Source organism: Anastrepha obliqua, chromosome 4, assembly GCF_027943255.1.
Source record: "Anastrepha obliqua isolate idAnaObli1 chromosome 4, idAnaObli1_1.0, whole genome shotgun sequence".
Taxonomy (NCBI): Eukaryota; Metazoa; Arthropoda; class Insecta; order Diptera; family Tephritidae; genus Anastrepha; species Anastrepha obliqua.
This window is the reverse complement of record NC_072895.1, coordinates 106,241,500-106,260,921: the sequence shown is the minus strand read 5'-3', so window position 1 is coordinate 106,260,921 and position 19,422 is coordinate 106,241,500. Positions and strand designations below refer to the sequence as shown.

The 19,422-nt window shown below is 37.5% G+C and overlaps 1 protein-coding gene across 1 annotated transcript in view; it reads left to right on the top strand.

The window, feature by feature from the left end:
* Positions 1-2,529: 2,529 nt before the first annotated feature.
* Positions 2,530-19,422, top strand: part of LOC129244327 (sodium channel protein Nach) — a 63,253-nt gene continuing 46,360 nt past the window's right edge. Inside the window, exon 1 of the mRNA XM_054881945.1 lies at positions 2,530-3,023. Coding sequence (XP_054737920.1) covers positions 2,530-3,023 — 494 coding nt within the window. The remainder of the gene's footprint in view (positions 3,024-19,422) is intronic.

The following is a 19,422-nucleotide window of genomic DNA, read 5'->3' as shown; positions in this document are numbered from 1 at the left end:
GGTCTGATGTTGTCAAAAAAAAAAATTCAATAATCGTCTGAAATTGCCTATACTAAAATCCTATTATTATTAAATTATTTCGTCAAATTCAAAACCGCGCCATTTTGTTAATTTTTTTTATTCGGGTACGGGCCATAGCTTGGTGTAATACTTGACCCCAAGCTCCACTGGAAGCTGCACATGGAAAATCGAGTTAAGAAGGCCAATATAGCCTTCTACGCACAAGCCTCGTGTCGTACTTTGGATTTACAACTTAGTGGTTCTGCCACATAGTTGCCTAGTTTGGTGGGTAGCTCTTCAGAAGGGCTACAACACCCCTAAACTAGAGAGAGTGCAGAGAACTGCATGTGTGGCCCTCGCTGGTGCTTGTAGAACATACCCTACTGCTGCGCTCAACCTAATTCTGCACTTACTTCCTGTGGATCTGCAGGTTAAATCCATTGCTGCTCAGAGCGCTATCAGGTTGAAGGAGCTTGGCCTCAGGAGACAATTTCTTGAAGGACATAGTAGCATCTTGAAGCAGATCTCCCCTTCCTTCTGTGTTCTTCGCACTGATCTCTCCATACGCAAACTGGTATTTGAGGGTTGTGCTAGGGCTATCTTTACGAGCAGGTAAGACTGGAAGAAGAGGAGAGTTGGCACGGATATAGGTACCTCCGTCTTCACTGACGAATCCAAAATGGAATCTGGAGTGGGAGCGGGGGTTTTCTCAAAATCAGCCAGAATTTCGGTCCCCTTTAAACTGCCAGAAACGAGCAGCGCTTTTCAAGCAGAGGTCTTCGCGATCCTGCAGACATGCAAAATGCTTCGGAATCGCTGTTGGGAGGCAGTCATTAATATCTTTTCCGATAGCCAAGCTGCGATCAAGGCACTGTTGTCGCCGTATTGCAGCTCTCTTCTGGTGAACGTCTGTAAGGAGGAGCTCAAACATCTCGATCGAGCAGGAATCATCTCCCTTATCTCGGTTCCTGGGCTCAGGAATATAGAGGGGAATGAAGGGGTCGACAGAACCGGTCTCAGCTGTCCCCCTCGCAGAGATCGGTGTCCCTTTGTCCGTTGTTAAAGGGAAACTACACAATTTCTTTCTCAGAAAAGCGCAAGACAGATAGAAAGTCTGTCTCATCGTGCACTATTTGGAAAACACTATGGCCCTAACACGATAGAAACAGAACGCTTAAGGTGATGGGAGTCCCCCGCCATTCAATTTCCAAACTCAATGCGGTGTTCACTGGTCACTGGGTGATTGGTACTCCTGCGGAGAAGCTTGGAATTCCGTACAACCCCTATTGCAGCTGTGGGGATCCTACAGAGAAAGAGACTGTTGAACTTTTTCTCTGCAAATGTCCGGCTCTGGCGGCTAGGCGCTTGAGATTCCTTAGCCTGCCCTTTGGGGATGACTTGAAGAAATTCTCCAGCCTAGATCCCTTTTCTCTCCTTCACTACATCAACAGCACTGGATGGCTGTAGAAGGGTTTCTCTTCCCAATAATTTTTCTTTGCACAGGTAATGATACGCATTATGGTATCAAAAAGGCACGTAAGTGCTACTTGAAGTGTGCCTGTGGCACTCTTGCCATTTTACCTACCTACGGGATATATAGTAGCTACAGTCATACTGATTGTTAATTGTTTTAGTTTTTGTGTTTCAGATAAAGGAAAAGCCAAATGGACTGCACCGTCCTGGTCCAATATTTTGGGAGGGTCAATTTCTGCGCGATTTTTTAAATTAATAATATTAAAAAAAAATTAATTTTTGTGTGTAAAAGATATTAAAAAAACCCTAAAAGTATCGTTATTAATATTGTTCTTGATATACTCTAAATTTTCGAGCTCTAGACGACCGGGATCCCTTCATATAAAAAATTCGTGGAAAAAATTTATGAGAGACAAAAAATAGTACAAATTATTATATGAAAAGATAGAGAGATAAAAGTGTTTTCTTATCTTAAGTAAAGAATCAGAGTAAGTATTCCGTGACTATTGCAATTAAAAACATTGGAAATAGATAATATTTTTATTTTAATTTATTTTTAGTTGAAAATTTTTAGTTTAAATAGTCTTTAGTACTTTAGAAACTTACATTTTTACTTCTTCAATTTCAGTTTGTACCTTTCTCCGGCTATTCCCGACCTTTGATACTCTAGAAGGCCTCAAAATACACGCTACCTCGAATATAAAACCGAAATCGGGTTGAGCCAGACGCAACCACGCTTTGTAAATCACAGCAACAACTTTACCCACTAGAAGTCACATAATCTCAGCTATGATACGCTCTCGTGTTAATATACACAGCAGTAGCAGCAGCAGCAGCAGCAGCAATAACACAAACAACAGCAGCAGTAGAAACCACGACAATAACGCCTACTTATGCAATCTATACGACGGCAGCTATGAGCTTTACGCGCAATCAAGCGTAGAGTCCATAAGCAGTGGCTCGCTGACCAACTCAAAAGCCTCACTGCTCACAGCACAAGGAAACCAGCAACAATCGTTTGAACGCGAGCCATTCGCTTTAGCAAAACCAACTACAATGAGAGCTGTAGCTGCTGACCATCGGTATCGCCAGTCATGGCGGCAATCTATGTCAGTAGCATATCAACAGGCGCAGCCAGCATTCGTTACGCCTCACTCCGGCCAAAAGCTGCCGCATTATTTGAAATTGCAGTATGCGGGCGCAGCACAGCGACGAAGCAACGATACGCCTTCGCATGTGCTGAGTCCCATGCATAGCACCCTTTGTGCGAGCCATGTGGATATGGATACAGTGGCATTGCATAAACAACAGGAGCTGCAATTAATACCAGTAGCAAAATCTCATTCACCGGCGTACAGTATACGACGCATACGTCGACCACGTCAATGGGTGCCAGCGCAAAAGCGGCTTTCGCGTCAAGGGGAGCAGACGCACAGCGTGAAGTTGGGTATTCTGAGTAAAGGACGCGCTTTCATTTTTGAATTTCTACAGGGATCCTCCATACATGGATTCATCTATTTGGCGAAAATCGGGCTCAGCATTGTAGAGAGGTGAGTGAAATGGGGAGTGAAGGGGTCGAAGATGGCACAGTTAATGGCCTAGCGTGCGACGTAAAGATTGCGTATTTGGGTGGGACTTAAATTGATACGGGCGACTGGCATAGCCCGCAAGGCGCCACCTGCAAGCAAGCAAGTTTTAGATGATTTGCCTCTGCAGTTTTTTTCACTAACATCGAGCTTTAAGAAATGATAAGTTTGACGGTAGATTCTTCATGAACTACCAACAAAAAAGTATGCCCCTATGCCGCATCTTTCCTCTCGCCAATCTATAAATTTCAAAAAAAAACTCTTTTCGCGGTCATTTGAAAAACTTATTCTGTCTCTTCCTTTGCGTATTTCCCTTTTCTTTCTCTGATACTTCCGCTCTTTCTCTATCTTCAGTATCTTCAGATTTCTTAAAGCTTTGAAAAAAATATTGAAGATCAATTCGCTTACAAGCTTTCTCTTGAGCTTTTTTTGAGCTTTCATCACCACAATTATGAGTACCAATTCAGCCGAGTGAATTTAGAACTTCCGCTTTAGCACTTTCGCTATTTTATTTGCAAAATAGGATCAGAAAGATAACTTGGTTAGACCGATGAAGGAAAGCAAAATTTTAAAATCTAGTTTATAGGTTTTCAAAACATCAATTATTTCATGATTTATTAAAAAGGATAAGTAGGAGGCTATCCGAAGAGCTCGAAAAAGTGAATCTTTATGAGATCGCCTATAAGGGAAATGTACGAAAGTATTTCTTAAGCTTTATAATTTAAGTTTTATAATTTAAGCAAAACAGCGCTTTGAGTTTTCGTTGAGACCATATGGGTTGAACTTCCCATTACTCTTTACCGTTGTTAGTTACAATATGTAGGATCTTTAGAGGAAAAACCTTCAAGAGCGTTTAAGAAGCTGTAAACATTTAGCTATAGTCATAAGACATTTTTAGGTTTGAGAAAGTAAGCTTTTAGAGCTTTCCCTTGAGATTCGCGTTTTGAGCTTTTACAGTATTTCAGGCTTTGAAGTTTTCGAGAAATTACTTAGGCACAAAAAGATACAAAGACTGAAGCGCTTAAGTCGATATAAACTCATTTGTCTAAAAAACAATTAAAAGATAAGTACACACAAATAACCACAAGCTCTTCTTTTATGTTGGTTAAGTAAAAATTGCATGGCGATATCGATTAACTCATTAGATGAAAATATTTATTTACTTTTACATAGGCAGGCACAGTAAATTCACAACTTTGAAGTCATTTTTCTCGACATTTTGATTTTTTTGTATAATGCCGCTCTTGCAGCAAAATATCGATAAGGTCAAAATATTGTTTACTTGCAGCAAAAGCTCTCTCCTGCCACAGCCAACTCTTATCTTCTTACAAATGTACGCTTACACTCACAATCCATCACTCCGAAATGAGCGGCAAGCGGCCTTCAAACGGCAAAGACTTTATACTAATTACATCGCTCCACCCTCCAAAACTACTCGACCTCACAAGAATTTGCGTGCCCCTCGCGCACTTGCACACATCCCACCAATAATTGTTCACATAAGCACACACACACATACATATGGGTCTAATATCCATATCAAACATCCACAAACAAATACAGTTAGTATAAGCTGCTTTATTTGCTTACCAGGCGGCGTGTTTAATCTCATGCGCTCGCTGTAATCCTGCTTGTCATGTCATGTCAGTTTTAAGGATTTATTGGCCAACTCTAAATGCGCAGGAAAAAAGAAGCAACCAACAAAGCCAACAACAGCGAAAAATACTATTCGCTTGTAGGTATTGTATGCTCACATTTCGTTGGTAATTTTATGCATGAAATATAATAGAAATGTTAACTCCACTCAAGCCTGGGGTGGAGAGAAGGCATACATTTAGGAGGGACTTTTTTTTAATGCTACAGATTTGTATTACCACAGATGAGCTAACTGGTATTTGTTTGAAGCACAAATAAGACGCTTTAGTGCGCCTCTTCTGCATCATGATTTAACAGTGACAAATTTTCTGCGCCGCATTTACTTGTATTTAAGAGCTTTGCGTCTCTGACACACTTTATTTGTAATTTAAGTTTGCGGAATTTCCTAAAACAATTTTATAGGAGACCCACAGCTACCAGTTATAGTTCCCTCTACCTCCCACACACACTTTATTTCTATTTGGACTACTCCAAAAATGTACCCTAAGTTCTGTAGTTATTTTAATGCGTTCATTTCGTTACCGACAAACACAAAAAAACACACTTAAACATGTCAGGATTAAACTGACTAGAAATATAAGTTCGGCACGTGTTGCAAGGCAAACAGGCAAGCAGGTAGCTACATAGTAATCCGTTTGCTTAAAAATTCTTCAACTTCAGCCTAACTAACTGCCCTAAAAGCCACATACCAGCCACCGCAACAACCGCCCAAAACTTTCACTTTCATTGCAACATCCGCCAGTCCTCTTACCAACCTGTCATCCACCTCTTCCCACAAACTATTTCCTTACTCTCGCGCACCATTTGGCCTTTGTTTACTTCCCTGCCTAAGCACTCTACCCTCAGCAAAATAGTCTTACTAAATAAATGATTATCCTGCTGGAAATTTTCGGCTCAGAATAGCTAAGCAGCTGGTTTACACTGTGTAACACACAATTAATTAAACTTAATTTTTAAGCAAGCCACACTTTATTACATAGAAACATATGTGCCTAAGTATGTTGGCGCGCACCTCCGCATAAATACATAGATAAATATGTGTGACTTCTTACCCACATTGCCTGGCTATAAGTCAGAGCTGCTGCAAAGCGATTATGAGTATTGCCATTTGTTAGCAGGCAATAATACTTGTATGTATGTAAGTAAATATGCTAATAAATTTCTGAATTTTTCTTGTGGAAAATATGCTCAACACGTAGACTATAAAAATTTAATTATTTTATATTTTTAAAGCTTACAATTTAATTGCAAGACCTTTTAAAAAGCTTTATGCAAGATTTGGGAAGGCTGTGGTAGTTCATCGACTTTTCCCAATGCTTTCATACTGGTAATCTTCATTGCATCAGAATTTAATGGAGCATAAACAGAATTTTATTTTTTTAGAAAAAAACTTGCAATTAAAAAGTTGGAAATATTCATGAAAGTTTGTCGCATTTTTATAAATCTTGTACAAAATTTGAAGCTTAGACTAATAGGGCTTTTGTTGTGAAATGAACTATATTTTTCTAAAAATAATTGAAATAAAAAAACTAAATAAATATTATCGATAAGCGTCGCTTCTATAATTTTGCCATGAAAAATATGCAAAATTTTCTTTTGAAATTTCTGCATTTCGAGTTCAAAAAAATGTCTTCACACTTCACTCGAACTAAGCAAAAAGTTTGGTTTGGGCCGCTCAAAATCGAAACTGTTAATAACAGAGTGTCATACAGTTTAAAAATTTCCTTATTGAAGCGCAAGATTTTTTTTCAGATCGCAAAATTTTTTTTTGCAGAAATTCCAAAAAACACTTCTCTCAAAATTTAACAATTTTTTTTAAAGAAGTTTAAATTTGAAGAAATCTTTTTTTTAGAATAATCTATGATGTCCTTAACGTGATTTCTGAACAGTAGAAATTATTGTTAAAAAAACTATTTGACAAAGTTATAACAGATAATTTATTTATACGGGTGAACGATATGAAGTTATACCTATTCAAAACACCATAACTTTTTTATGTGAAATTAGTTTTTATTGATTTCAAAGACAAAATTGTTCAAATATGATTACAATTTTAACATATATTCGCTTTAGCTCAATATGACCACCTTTTGCCTTTACTATAGCCTTCAAACGGTCAAAAAATTAGTTGCATGCTGCACGAATGTGATCTTGAGGTATTTGGGCCTATTTTCTTATAATCGCTTTTTTCAGCGCATCCATACTGGCATATTTTTTAGTCCTCACCTTGCTCTCCAAAATGGACCAGATGGAATAGTCCATCGGATTTGCGTCTGACGAATTCGAAAGCCATTGTGTGAACGAAATGAAGAGTGGAACATGATTTTTTAACCATTTTTCGTTCACACGAGCTTTATGAGACGGTGCGAGTCCTGTTGAAACGTCCATGGCCTACAACCGAAATGTTTGCGCGTCCACGTCTCTAAAGCAGCATCTACAACATTTTCCCGATAATAAGTCGCATTCAATTTGACACCAGGCTTACTTGCGATGGGAAATTGCTTCGAGTGGCCATACGTAGGTTAAAATTCTCGTATTACCGTTCGGTCAAGTAAACACCATCGTTTTGAGTGTTTATGAACTGCTCAATTAGGACATTTTTTTTTCATCAGAAAACACAATGTTAGGAAATTCGCCACGTTCGTGCAAGCGCAACAACTCTTTTGCTCTTTCGCACCGAACTTTTTTTGCTGGAGTGAAAGATCGTGTGCTTTTTGGAACTTGTAAGCCTTGACCTTGAGCTCATTTTTCGAATGCTTTCTTGCGATATTTTCAGTTCTTTGGCCATTTTTCTTCCACTTCGACGTGGATTTCGTTCAAGTCGTGCTTTCACTTTCCGAACCATTTCTGGCGTTGTTGTGCTTTTTTTGGTCTACCTCCATAGCGTTTTGCAATGCTACCAATATCATTGTAACGTTTTATAGTGCGATACACAAACATTTTATTCACTTTGAGGTGACTGAGCTCACGAACAATGGCTGGTTGTGATTTTCCAGCCAAATATAACGAAATCACACTATTACGTTTGAATTCCATCAGAGAAAAAAAAATGCAACAAAACTGAGACGTAAATGCTTTTGGTGGCTTATAAACAATATATTGAACTGTCATTAGAACAATTTTAACGTTGATGTCATGAGCTGTTTTACAGATACAAGCAGTGTGAAGTTGGTAACACTTCATATCGTTCACCCTGTATGATGTCCTTAACGTGATTTCTGAACAGTAGAAATTATTGTTAAACAAAATTATAGCAAATAATGTTTTTGTATTTCTTAAATTTCACAGTTTCGCTAAAATTTTGTATAAATGACTAAAGGACGTTAAAAATTTTAAGAAAAAAAATTTTTTCTTTTGAAAAATCTGTGATACCTTTAGCATCATTTCTGAAGAGTAAAAAATTATTGCTGAAAAAATCATCAAAAAAAATTATTACCTAAAATTCTTTTCATTTCTTAAATATCACAGTTTTGTTAAAATTTTGTATAAATGACTTCAAGCGATTAAATTTTTTTTCGTAAAACTTGTGATATTCCTAGCATGATTTCTGAACAGTAAAAGTTAGTGTTGAAAAAATTATTTAAAAAAATCATTATAGATTTTTTTTTATTTCTTAACCCTCTGCGACCGACGTGACTTAATTTTCACAATTCCACTGACATGGTACTATATCAGACACCATTTCGATGTCTAGCCTTTACCAAGTTCCGGCTTGTAAAGTTGGTGAAACTATTTTAATGTTTTGCTCAAAGACTTATATTTTTATTTATTAACATATTTATTGAATTTAAAATCGCAGTTTATGTTAAACAGGTTTTGTTCTCATTTCACAAATTAAGCCATAAAACTTATGGTATATCTATACAAAAACAACGAAAAATATACCATAAATTTTTTTTTTCAACAAATGCTTTACAATTACTTTTGTTTAAACTTAAACTCAAGGATATATTAAGAAAAAAGATTAATTGAGTGGTTAAGTCAGAAATTATTTCATGTTGAACATTACTTAAAAATTCGTCCTCAAAAATTATGTATTTAAAAAAAAACCATATTCCATAGTATAATTCATTAAAAAAAAATTGGCATTCTATATAAAGCTTAAACTTAGCAGTCTAGTAAAACAAAATCATATGTTGGCAAGTCTCACAAAGTGGCTTAGAGCATTGGAGGCAAATGGGCTTTAAGCAATTGCAGCAACAATATTTAGTTACTCTTTTTATTTTTGGCGGACAAATAGTGCAAAGTTTTCTTCCACTCGATGAGTTAGATTGAATGGTTGGTGGGGGAGGGGGAAGATCTTTACCGAGAACCCTGTTTACCGTCATTCTTAGTTCTCTTGGCAATCTTTCATTATTCACCCGAAATTCTCTTGCCATATTGCTGTGACCTATTAATGGCAGCAACATTTCATCGATACAGAGGTATGGTCCGGGAATGTATTGGCATTGACTGTTTGAGGTGAATTTGTTGAAGATATCTGATATTGGAGCAAGTGGATCTTGTTTTAGACGTTTCACTCTGGTACTTGAATCGTCAAGTCTGAGGCAGTTCATTAAACAAGAAAAACGAAAATTGGACATCACGCAGCGGCCAGTACCGTCAGTAGCGAATATTGCTCGAAGATCCGCATCATTGCTTTTGAAAACTGAAGTGTAGTACAATAATCCAATGAACGCTCGTATTTCAGTTACATCTGTATCCATAAGCTCTACTTTTGTACTAGTTTTGAACTGTATCCTGTAGCTACTGAGCTTTTGATTTGTAAATTGGGCCCGATATTCCAACATAGGCCTGTCAAAAAGTTTGAACCAAAGCTCCAAATATCATTCAAAGTTAAACGTGTTTACACGGCGAGGTATCCTGATTATATTATGGACTGCGGTTCTGGATGATCTGGGTCGCTCTGTCTTACTCCACTTAAAACCATTCTTACCTGTGTAAAATGCGTCAGATGTTTCCTGATGCACTGCTTCATAAGTACGTTGTTGTTCAGCGATGGACCTGACTTGACTTGAAACAATACATTCTTCATCTGCTTCATCATTTGAAACTTCATCGTTTTCTAAAAGTTCAGTTTTTGGCTGAAAATTGGAGTCAGTGCCTTCGTCATCAAAATCGCTGAACTCATGCTCGGTTTCTTCCTCCAACCACTATTGTATCTGCTCGTCACGATTTTTAAAACTTCCAGATGATGTTCTCTTGGAAGAGTGTATCCTCTGATTTGTATTTAACTGCACCATCAAATCAAAACTAAAAAAAATATAAGGTAGTGAAACAATTTTACTTATACGTTGTTCAGGAAACACTACGAAAATATAACAAAAATACTGAGGTGATTGTTTCTCAGACACCTACGGCAATACTGATGTGGTTGACTTGTAGACACTTTTTCACTCACACCGACACTTTTTCGCTCACTTCAACTGCCCTTTATACACTAACGTACTCATGAGAACTTAATAAGAAGTTACTCAAAATTCGAGAGTATCTGCTTAAAAAAAACGGAGCAAAATAGTGTTTTATAGTATTAGGTGTCTGTTATACTACCACGTCAGTTGCAGAGGTTTAATATAATAATTTGACAAAACAAAAAAAATCTGTAATTCCTTAATGCAGGGTGGCTGATGAAATTTGCTACATTAAGAAACTCAAATAACTTTTTTTTTAGTATATGGAATTCATTTTTTTTTTCAAGTTGAAGGTCATTAAATTTTATTAAATGTAGCTTAACTAGTTTTAAAAATAATTGAATTTAGATGCCCCCCATGCTCGTTGACACAAGTGCGGCATCTTAGTAAAAAGTTGTTCATTGCTGCTTTGAGAGTTGCGACAGGAATAGCCGCAATTGTTGCCCGAATGGATTGTTTTAGTTCATCCAAATTTGTTGGCTTTGTTTTATAAACTTCTTGTTTACATAAACCCCACAAGAAAAAATCAGGTGCAGTAAGGTCAGGCGACCTGGGGGGCCAACGAAATTCGGAGTTTCTTGAAATCAGTTTATTGGGAAATTTTCGTCGCAACTCTGTCATAACAGTCTGGGCTATGTGAGACGTTGCCCCATCTTGTTGAAACCACACAGAGTTGAAAGGAATTCTCTTTCGGCGTAGTTCTGGATAGAAAAATTCTTTCAGCATTTTCTAATAACGGTCTCCAGTAACCGTAATGGTGTGACCATTTTCTTCAAAAAAATAAGGCCCGACAATACAGCGTGAGGAAACCGCACACCACACTGTCACGCGAAGAGGATGCAATTCCGTCTCGTGGAGTATCTGTGGGTTAGAAGTACTCCATATTCGACAATTATGTTTGTTCACATTGCCGTTTAAATCGAAATGGGCCTCATTAGACATGAAAAGGCAGTTTAACATGTTTTGGTCTTCTTCCACCATTTGCAGGATCTTCTGGCAAAATTCCAAGCGAATCGGCAAGTCTGCTGCATTCAGTTTGTTAACCATTTGAATTTTGTAGGGAAATAAGTCTAAATCTTTGTGCATTATTGTTTGCAAAGACTGTCGGCTGACACCAAGTTGAGCAGATAAGCTTCTTGTTGAAACCCTTGGATTGCTTTGTATAGCTGCAGCTACAGCAGTGATCGTTTCCTCCGTCCGAACTGGTGGGTTTCGATGATAAGGCCTTCTTGCGACTGTTCCTTGCTCAGCAAAATTATTCACCAGTCTCATTATGGTCCATCTGCTCGGGGGATCGCCGCCAAACATCCGCCTGTACTCTCTCTGTACCAAAACTACGGACTCCAGTGCGTGATAGCGGCGGACTATCCAAATTCTTGTTTGCGTGTCCCAGTTATCCATTTTAATAAATTTTAAAGATCAATCTGCAAATTAAAACAAAAATGGAACAGATAACTTAAAAAGAAAAAAAGTTATTCAATTTTTTTTTTGGTAGCGGCTTTCGTCAGCCACCCTGTATTTATTGATTTTTTTTCTGTCGATATTGACGACACTTTTCGGCATAATTGCGGTAAATATTTAAAAATGAAAATATTTACGAATATAAAAATACGGACGCAATGCAGCACACGCGGTTGCTATTATGAGCCTTGTAACGCGTATATTACACAGACGTACTAACACACACACAAACATTCGTAGGACGCTTGGTGCAGGCGCGCACACATACGCACTAGCATACATACAAACATACATACGCAAGACGCTTGAACTAAACACCAAAGCAAGTAATAGGCAGTGTAGTATACATACTACAATACTCACTATACTAGCGTGGCTCAGCAGTACGCAGCCACACACATATACGTATATCAACATGAAACGCTTCGTAGCCAAGAGTGTCGCTTTTTCGTTTCATCGAGTCTCAAATCACTCCCAACGATTCTAAAGAAGTTTTCACTTCAAAAATGTATTTTATTCAAAATCTACACCGGCCCTTGAAACTTAACCACCCATTATATGCGTGTTGTACCTTAGACATAAAGTCTGGCATCCTATTTTCTCTGATCAAGGATTTTCTCAAGCGTTGTCAGAAGAAATAAGGTCAAACTAATGGGCCTATAGCCCTTTGAGAATACCGGGTCGTTCTTACCCGCTTTCGGTATAAATACAATCCTTGCTCCTCTCCAGATAACAGGTATATAACTAGTTAAGTCTCAGACATCCTGTGTATATCGCTTTTAGCCATGGTGCCAAAAGATCGGTCATCTTTTGGAGCATGGCTGGAAAAATTCCGTCTAGTCCATAAGTTCGTGTGTTTTTTAAAGGTGGTTTTAAAATTAATAAAAAAGATGTTTAAGGTATTTATTAATTAATAATATATTTTCCTTCATTATTTACAATGTTTTCCCAACGTTAAGGCAAATTTTTAATTTAATTCACTAAAGACAGTCGATTTTTTTTAAGTGACTGATTCAGGTTTGATAGCTGATGGGATTAATAATCAGCAGTTATCATCTGGTTTGGTTCCAGAAGCTCATAACAAACAATACCGGCCATAACTCACCAAATAGACAATCCAATGGTTATCAAACCATTGACGTTTGCGAACAGGATTGTTGTAAAGGACCCATTTTTCATCACCAGTAACGACACGGTTTAAAAAACTTTCATACGAGGGGTGCCTTTTATTTGGCAGGGTTTGGCAACCCAGTTGCAATCTGGCAACTAACTGCTGTATCGCAAAGTTTGACATTTTTTGGCTTTTACGTACTCAGAACGTTTTGAAATACCAGCGCTATTTGTGTTGTTTACAGTAACTTAAAAGATTCATCTCGGTCCAAAAATGGAATTAAATCGTGAACATTTTCGTGCGATTATTTTTTACAACTTTCGACGTGGATTAACTCAGCAACATTGCATGGACGAACTTAGTTCATTTTTTGGCGATGAAGCTCCATCAAGGACCAGTGTTTATCGATGGTATGGTGAATTCAATCGTGGTCGTAGTTCACTCCAAGACGAATTTCGTGAAGGTCGTCCAAAATCAGTTGTTGTTCCGAAAACCATTGATGCTGTGCGCGAACTGATATTGCAAGATCGTCATGTGACCTATCGTGAGATTGAGACAATCTTAGGCATTAGTGGGACCAGCATACATTCAATATTGCATAAAAATTTGACTGTCAAAAAAATTTCTTAGCGTTGGATCTCACACAATTTGTCAATCGCTCAAAACAAGGCTCGTGTCGATTGGTCGAAGGAAATGCTCAAAAAATACGATCGCGGGGCTTAGAAACACGTCTATGACATCGTGACAGGTGATGAATCATGGATTTACGCGTATGAGCCCGAAAGTAAACAGCAGTCGACTGTATGGGTGTTTCAAGATGAGCCAAATCCAACAAAAGTTGTTCGCGCACGAAGCACTTCCAAGCAAATGGTCGCCTGTTTTTTCGGAAAAACTGGACATGTCGCAACCGTACCACTAGAACAACGCAGAACAGTAAATTCTGAGTGGTACACAACCATTTGTTTGCCAGTTTTCTTCCAAGAAATTAGGGAAACCAATCGCCAAAGACGGATCACTCTTCACCAGGACAATACGAGCTCTCAAACATCGGCTCAAACAACTGCATTTTTGAGCACCCAAAACATCGAATTAATGGGTCATCCGCCGTATAGTCTTGACTTGGCACCGAATGACTTCTTTTTATTCCCGTACGTAAAAAACAAACTGAGAGGTCAACGTTTTTTGACACCTGAAGAAGCGGTTGCGGCATTCAGAATGCATGTTTTGGAGGTACTTCATTCAGAGTGGCAAAAGTGCTTCGACAATTGGTTCAAACGCATCAAAAGTATATACATCTTCATGGAGAATATTTTTAAAAACAATAAAGTGATTTTCGATGATTAAAATTTGTTTTTGTTCTCTAATCCCGACATATAAAAGGCACCCCTCGTATTCAAGCCGTTGCAGCAGCTGAGAACACACATTCACTCTCTTCTAATCGCGATTAAAATCACTTGTTGAATGCACAATATATCAAAGAAAATATAAATAGTTCCGTTATATTCCGCGAATAATTTTCTGTATGCAAAAATCGTACAAAAGTGAAATTATAGGTAAAATACGCACGAACTTATGGAGTGACCTGATAGTTTGACATTTTCGCTAAATTTTGAGGATAGTTAAGATTTTAAGAAGCTATTTTTTTAGAAAAGATCTATAATGTCCTTACTACGACTTCTTAACAGTACAAATTAGGTTTAAAAAGATTAATAAAACAAAATTTAAATAGAAATTTTTTGTTTTCTATTTCTTAAATTTTACATTTACTCTACAATTTTGTATAAATTAATTTTTCTTATAGAACAAATAGTTTGCGAGTTAAAAATTCTTAAAAACGGCGTTTCTCTAAAATTTCAAACATTTTTAATAGCGAAAATTTTATGAAAAAAAGGTTTGCAAAATTCTTTACCAAATTTGTAACTCCAAATACTGCAAAACCGCAAAGTTGAAAAAAAGAGGTTGTCTGTAAAGTCGGTTTACTGACGATAGTTTAACGTGATAACGTCATAAGAAAATACTGATTGAATGGTTGCATTTTTCAAAAGAAAATTTTAATTTTATTTGTTTGATAGATATTTTGTATGGATATACAGAATGAGTTAACATTAACATAACATAATATACTTTAACATAACATAACATAACATAACATAACATAACATAACATAACATAACATAACATAACATAACATAACATAACATAACATAACATAACATAACATAACATAACATAACATATCATAACATAACATTACATGCTGTTCAAGCAAGGTAACGACGCATGCGCAAGATAACGACGCATTTTTTGGTGCGTGCAGCCGGCTACATAGAATTATAAGACGTTAACACGTCAAAAATTAATAATAGCATTAAAACAACAGGTATTATTAACAAACTTGGTTTTATTTTAAATTCTTCAAGTAAATCAAATTAATAATAATCAATAAGAAGGCATATGCAAATACAAATACGTGAATTTATATATGTACATATGCGCATATACATACATATATACGCTCACTTAAGTAGGAGAGAGCAAGATGTCGAACGTTGCCGTTCGTTTGCTTTGTTTGCTTTGTCCTTCGTTCCGCGCTTTCGCTTGCAGTTCATTCAATGCAATGAGCAAGGTAACGACAAATGAGCAAGGTAACGGCAATGAGCAAGGTAACGACATATGAGCAAGGTAACACTAATGAGCAAGGTAACGACACATTTTTTCGTGCGTGCAGCCTGTTAAATCGAATTATAAGACGTTATCACGTCAGAAAAAATCTGTGATCCATTTCTTTTTCCTATGCAGCTCTCCATATATGTACTTTAGTTCTCGAACAATCAGCTTAATTTTTTTTAAATTTCCACAAAATGTAGGTAAACAATTGTTAGTTAAGCTTTCTTGGTTTAAATTCTTTACAATTGTATTCTTCTCCATTCAACTGTCGGCTAACAATCTTCTGCAAATCTGCTACTCAAGACCACATTCAAGCACACATCCATTCATACACTTATATACATTTGTTTGTGTGTGTGTATTTCGACAATGAAATGCTTAACGTTTTAAGCGTGAATAAAACTTTCCCAAAACTATTTTATTTGTTTGCAATTGCAATTTGCCAACAGAAATGCCAACGAATTGAGAAATAATTTTGAGTGGACGACTTTTGAGAGAAACTTTCGAAATGGCAACAATTCAGTGGAAGAAAAAAAACAATCATGTCAGAGTAGTAAAATTAAAGTGTCAAGACATTAAAGACACTTTTGGACTGAGAAAGTGACAGTTGAAATGGAAGTAGCCTACAGTTTGGAGCATTGGGCGGCAACACAATGAAGCGCCTGCAAGCACACACACACACACACTCGTTCAGCGGTATTGTTTGTTAAGCCGCTGTAAGATATTAACTTGGAAACAAATATACAATACGTAAGAAATAAATAAGAATGTCCTGAGGAGCAGAGGACAAACATCGAAAAGGTTGCAGAAAATTGTTTTGTTGACAAGGCACACAAACTGACATAGGCGCCCACCGTCGTAGTGTGTTGCTAGGAGCACCGCACATGCTCCATATATGTGTGCTTGTGAATGTGTGTGCATACATTTGCTTAACACAAATAGAAACGGACATTGGTTATTGACAAATCCTGCTGTTAATAAAATGTTCTTATTTGTCCTGCCATTGGACTTACGAAGCACTCGGTCTTTTGTGCAAATAAATAAACTCACTTTTGTGCTTAAATATGAGGCTTTTGGTTTGTTTTGCGCATAAGTACGTGTAGGGCACATAAGTAAATACCTATAGAAAAATGTAATATTGTATTGCATTGTGTGTAATGGCATAGGCGCGCTTGTTTGAGTACTTGTCCACTGCGCTTTATTTGGCAAAGGATGTGGTCGCTCCAATGTCATAATGGTTGATGAGCTTTTATGAAGCGCAAATTTATCATAAGAAGTACTGTTACTTTGTATATTTAGTTTACTGTAGCAGAAAAATAGATAATGGAAATTTGTAGCAACTAATATTTTTATTTAATTTTTGCTTCCTACGCCGCATGGTTATCTAGAGCCTTCATAATTCAATTTTAGGCCGTTAGGGGAGTATGAATTTTGTGTACTTTTGGATTAGAAATTACTTCCTTATTTACACCCAAAACTCAAAGCCCTCACGAAAGTTTTGCAAGATTAGATGAAAAAGTGCGAGGAGGAATGTTGAGCAACCTATGAAAGCTTTCGCCCGTAAACAGTGAAAGCTGAAAGCTCGACGAGTAATAGATATGGAAAATATTTATATATAAAAACACTCCAGCCAATTCTGTGTTTCAATTAGTTTATTCTATGTCATATTTAACCTTCAAGGATGAATACTTCTTTTTCATACCACATCCCTTCTTGGATACGAAATCACACTCCTAAATCCACGCATAAATTGACTGTAATTCCTAGTAAAATTTGAAATCAAATGCTAGGAAGGCATTAAATAAGTATTAAACGAAAGGATTTTATGTAGGAAGGTAGGTAAAATGGCAAGAGTGCCACTGGCACACTTCAAATAGCACTTACGTGCCGTTTTGCTACCATAATGCGGACCATTACCTGTGCAAAGAAAAATTATTGGTAAGAGAAACCCTTCTACAGCCATCCAGTGCTGTTGATGTAGTGAAGGAGAGAAAAGGGATCTAGGCTGGAGAATTTCTTCAAGTCATCACCAGAGGGCACGCTAAGGAATCTCAAGCGCCTATCCGTCAGAGCCGGACATTTGCAGAGAAAAAGTTCAACAGTCTCTTTCTCTGTAGGATCCCCACAGCTTCTGCAATAGGGGTTGTACGGAATTCCAAGCTTCTCCGCATGAGTACCAGTGAACAGCGCAATGAGTTTGGAAATTGAATGGTGCTGGGATTCCCATCACCTTAAGCGTTATGTCTCTATCGTATTGGGGCCATAGTGTTTTCGAAATAGCGCACGACGAGGCAGACCTCTCCATCTGCCTTGCGCTTTTCTTAGAAAGAAATTGTGTAGTTTCCCTTTAACAACGGACAAAGGGACTCCGATGTCTGCGAGAAGAACAGCTGAAACCGGTTCTGCCGACCCCTTCCTGGCCATCTCGTCGGCAATTTCATTCCCCTCTTTATTCCTGTGCCCAGAAACCCAAATAAGGGAGATGTTTCCTGCTCGATCGAGATGTTTGAGTTCCTCCTTACAGACGTTCACCAGAAGAGAGCTGCAATACGGCGACATACGCTTACATCCCTTAGGTCATCAGTATAATTCAAGAACGATGAGACTGCCAAGGTAGTGAAGACGTCTGAGATACTATTCCTCATGCTCATTCTTGCAGTTTCTGTCCAATAGTTGAGCACATGGGCCTAGAAGGCAGAGGCCTGTCATCGAAGCTACTAATATCGAGACGTTTCTCGTTGACCGATTAAGTAGCTGCTTCGAGTACCTGGCGTCCCATTTTGGCCAAATTCTTTTCATAGCGCTACATATCAGACTAGCTGAAGAGACAATGCTACATACCATACTTGAACCACGCAGTTTGTAGGTTGAGAGAGGTATACCAACAATCTGCATACCAAGAGGGAGGCGCTTGATAGTGCCCTCTCTCGCTAATGCCTCAAAATTCCCTGGTATGTCACCATGCCCTGGCACGCATATGAGATATGTAATGCCAGGCATTTGCAAGCAATAGTGAAATACTCGTGAGTGACAACGCCACTAAGCGATTTAGTCGCCGCTTGGCTATCAGAATAAATATAAATTTGTCTAAAGTTAGTCACATTTTTGTCTAACCAGACAGCTACTTCGTCAATGTTGGGAATTTCAGCCTCAAATACGTTACAACGGTTAGGAGGGCGAGCCGAAACGTTCACTTTTGGCTTCATACGGTAGACGTCAAAGCTAATATTATCAACAACAATCTTAAATAGGACTCTGTTCTAAAGCGAAACCTAATGGCGAGTTGCCTAAGAGGGCATGTACTTTTTTTAACTAAATTTCGTAGCAGTGTTTTATTTCATACTTTAAAACTTCATTAAATTTTCCGATCTTCATCTTTCGCATTGATTTTCAGCTTCCGTTTCAGTTGTCATTTGTGGCTCTTCTTTCCGTAAATTAAATCTTAGTGTTTATCATTTTATGTATTGCAGTTTACTTTAAATATTCTTACTTTGTTGACATGAACTTTCCTTGATTTTTTTGTATTGAAAAAAAAAATTATCGCGCCATTTCGTTCGCCATCTTTATGAAATGAAAAATTTAATGTATCCCCAAATGAGCCGCAGTTTACCTCTACTAGCATTTATTGACCGATTTGTTTATCTATTTACTTATCCATGCTGACAAAACACATAAAAATGGGCACATACATACACACATATCATTGTGTAAATATATAAGCATGGCACTCAAATAAATAAACAGAAAGCCAAAAGTGACAAAAACAATACACGCGAGGCGGTAAAGTAAACAGATGTAAATAAATAGCTTAAAAAATACAAACTTTTATGAACATAAATACAAAAATACATTGAGAAAATTCTGAAAAATAAATTATTGTGACAACAGAACGCCATTGCCCCTAAGAGTGACGATTTCCTACGCTTTCGGGAAGAGTTAGCCACAAGTCAATATACAAGTAATAAAATATTGTATATACTCTGTACAGTGGCATCGAAGGAGATCCAGCGCTACCTATACCACGCCGTATAAATCGCAGAGCACAGATGTACAACG